We start from the raw sequence: 2,790 nt of genomic DNA, 5'->3' as shown, positions 1-2,790 counted from the left end.
ATGTACAGTTACGAAATTAAAATTTTGGGCAGTATTTTTCTGTCACTTCAAAAAGTTTACTGTAAACTACCTTTTACTGTCATCATGATTGACATTTGACAATTAAACTTTTCTGTCGGTGACGTTATTTTTTAAGTAAAATGACATAAACATGACAAGAGTAAAAAATGAGGTTATTAATGTAAAGGTTGTTTTAGAGTTTACATTATGAAAATGACAATACTGCCCGAAATTTTAATTCCGCAATTGTACATATTTTTGATAGGAAAATATAATAGCTGTCATTGATTTCAAATTGTCATTCCTTTTAACGTTAAAACTTGAATTACATTAAAGTGTCAGAAAATTGACGACCAAAGTATTTTGTCTCCAACTGTACTTTTGTATAATCTGCAAATTACAAATTCGAGTAGTAGTGAGTTTTATGTAAGTATGTTGAAAATCTTTCCACATCAAATTTTTTCACATCAAATTTAATTTATTTTTTTTATTTAATTTATTAAATAAATAGAAAAAACTAGCAAACTATACAAGGTGATTCAAAAGACCCGTGCCAGAGGTATTCTCAAAACTGCAAACAAAAATTTTAAATTAACTTTTCTTATATCAGTACATCTTTTCAAAAATGCAGTTTTGATATTACATTTATATTAATTAAGAAAAGTAATTTTGATGTTTTTATTTGTAAGATACATGCATGTTAAATAATAAAAAGAAAAAAATCTTAAAAACAAAATACAAAAATGATATTAAAATTTGTTTGTGGTGAGAGTGCAACCCGCCCTTGTCCAAAACCCGCAAATAAACATAAACAATGTATTTTGCTAGTTGAAAATTGCCAAATGCAGGAATTTTTGTCACCCCTTCAACCTCAAACTCACCTCTTCCGCTCCTGCCGACGAACCTCAAATCATTGAACTTGGCGACTTGATTCTTCATAACCGCCGTACAATTCCTCAACTCCGCACAGTAGTTCTCGTCGTTGCCCGCCCTGACCGTGACGACGGTCCCGTCGCCCACATCCCCCAGTGCCACCACCTTGAAAGCCACCGGCAGCGTCTTGTTAGACCTCCAATGGGGCGGCAGCACCGTGCACACCACGTGCGGACTGCCCGTTCTCACCAGCTCCCCCGGATGCTCCGCCAGCAGCCCGTCGATGGTCCTCTCGGCGAGCATCTCCGCCGTCAAATTGCCATAGTTCCGGTCGTAGTGACCGGTGGTGGAGGTGACTTCTCCCGCGAGATGCATCGAGGTCAACTTCTTCGCGGCATGACGCGGCCAGCACACCGCGCGGAAATGCGATGAAAAATCACGGCTGTGATGCTGTGGCGGTGGACCGCAGCTGGAAAAGTGCGCGTGGGGTTTTCCCGCGACGCTTTTCTCCCCGCCTGCCACGACCAGTCAGCGATATGTTTTTCTAATTACGCTCTACCTCTCGCTTTGTCCCATTACAGGGATGCGATATGCTGGCGACGCCACCGTTTTTATTTTGAGGCGAGCGGATACGACAACCGGAACGAGATTCACACCTCCGGAACGAGATTCTTGACAACGACCTGGAAACAAATACAGGCTTTCAAAACCAGAAACAAGTGCTGATGAAGGGGATAATTACATGGATTTATGCCAAAGCTGACCCAAAAAGCTGACCAGATAACATCACATTACTGAATTAAAATTACAGTCAATTACTAAAAGACATATTACCACCTTTTTATTAAAATTTAGAACTTTATTTATAAAATTTAAGAAGAAAATATAAGCCAAATTAAAAAAAAAACATTTTAATATCAATCGGGAAGTAATCAACTTTGGTACATTTTCCAGACACTTTATAACTTAGTTACTAATCCATTCCTATCCTTAAGTAATAGTAATCGTTTTAAACTTTTTATGATTAGTAAAAATACTTCTAACAAAATATTTAAACACACTTATAACAAGAAATACAAGAAAATAATGACGATTATTTAACCAATTTGATCTCAGGATACTTTTTTTTATTTTTTTTAAGGTTTTATAATTATTAATGTCTATAAAACATAAAAACTTATCTTGTAAAATAAAAAAAAAACAAATATACTTGTATTGTATTGTGCTAAATAAAACACATTATTTTATTATTGAAAGTATGAACTTGTTTTGAGTACCTGAGTACAAAAACAAGTACACGCTTTCAATGTTTTGTAGAGGAAAAAAATTACATAAGAAAGTTATGTACCACGTGCTAACAATTTTTGAAAAAAAAAAATGTAATCCTTCACATGTTTATGTTTAAAAACATACACTGGACACGGAATTTTGGACGATTTTTCATTCGACTGACATAAAAAATGTAAAACGGGCCTTAAGCAACTAACCTTACTCGGTTGTAATTCTTATCCTGATAGCTAGAAAAATTGACAACAAATCAAAATAATTTATTGAACCTATATAAAAACAGGTATTGCTGGCATTATTGTCACGGGAAATCGACGCCAAAGATAAATTTCAACTAAAACTTTCAAATTTTAGTTTCAAACGTCAATCATAATGGTGGCTTACATTGACATTTTTTAAACTAACATAAATTTGATGTCCAAAATTCCGTGTTCGCCACTGTATTCCAAAATAGGAAACCAATTTCTTGCAAACTACCTACTAAAGTCAACGAAAATCAAAAAAATTTTAACAGATATCCCAAAATAGATAGTTATTAACGTCATAAAGCCGATCTGTAGCAAATCACAGACAAGAATAAAGTTAAGTAAATTTTACTTTTAATCGCGACTGTTATTTGCGTATCAGCCG

At 34.8% G+C, this 2,790-nt stretch overlaps 1 protein-coding gene across 1 annotated transcript in view; it reads right to left on the bottom strand.

Annotated features, from left to right (window-relative positions):
* LOC123003882 (runt-related transcription factor 3-like) overlaps positions 1-1,515 on the bottom strand; it is a 19,605-nt gene extending 18,090 nt beyond the window's left edge. Inside the window, exon 1 of the mRNA XM_044396921.1 lies at positions 882-1,515. Within this exon, the coding sequence (XP_044252856.1) occupies positions 882-1,248 (367 nt within the window). The 5' untranslated portion in view covers positions 1,249-1,515. The remainder of the gene's footprint in view (positions 1-881) is intronic.
* Positions 1,516-2,790: the final 1,275 nt, after the last annotated feature.

The sequence above is a fragment of the Tribolium madens genome, unplaced genomic scaffold (assembly GCF_015345945.1).
Source record: "Tribolium madens isolate multiple individuals breed KSU strain unplaced genomic scaffold, Tmad_KSU_1.1 Scaffold_1;HRSCAF=32;Tcas5.2_LG8, whole genome shotgun sequence".
NCBI classification, from domain to species: Eukaryota; Metazoa; Arthropoda; class Insecta; order Coleoptera; family Tenebrionidae; genus Tribolium; species Tribolium madens.
The sequence above is the reverse complement of the archived record's forward strand: the minus strand, read 5'-3'. Positions and strand labels throughout refer to the sequence as shown.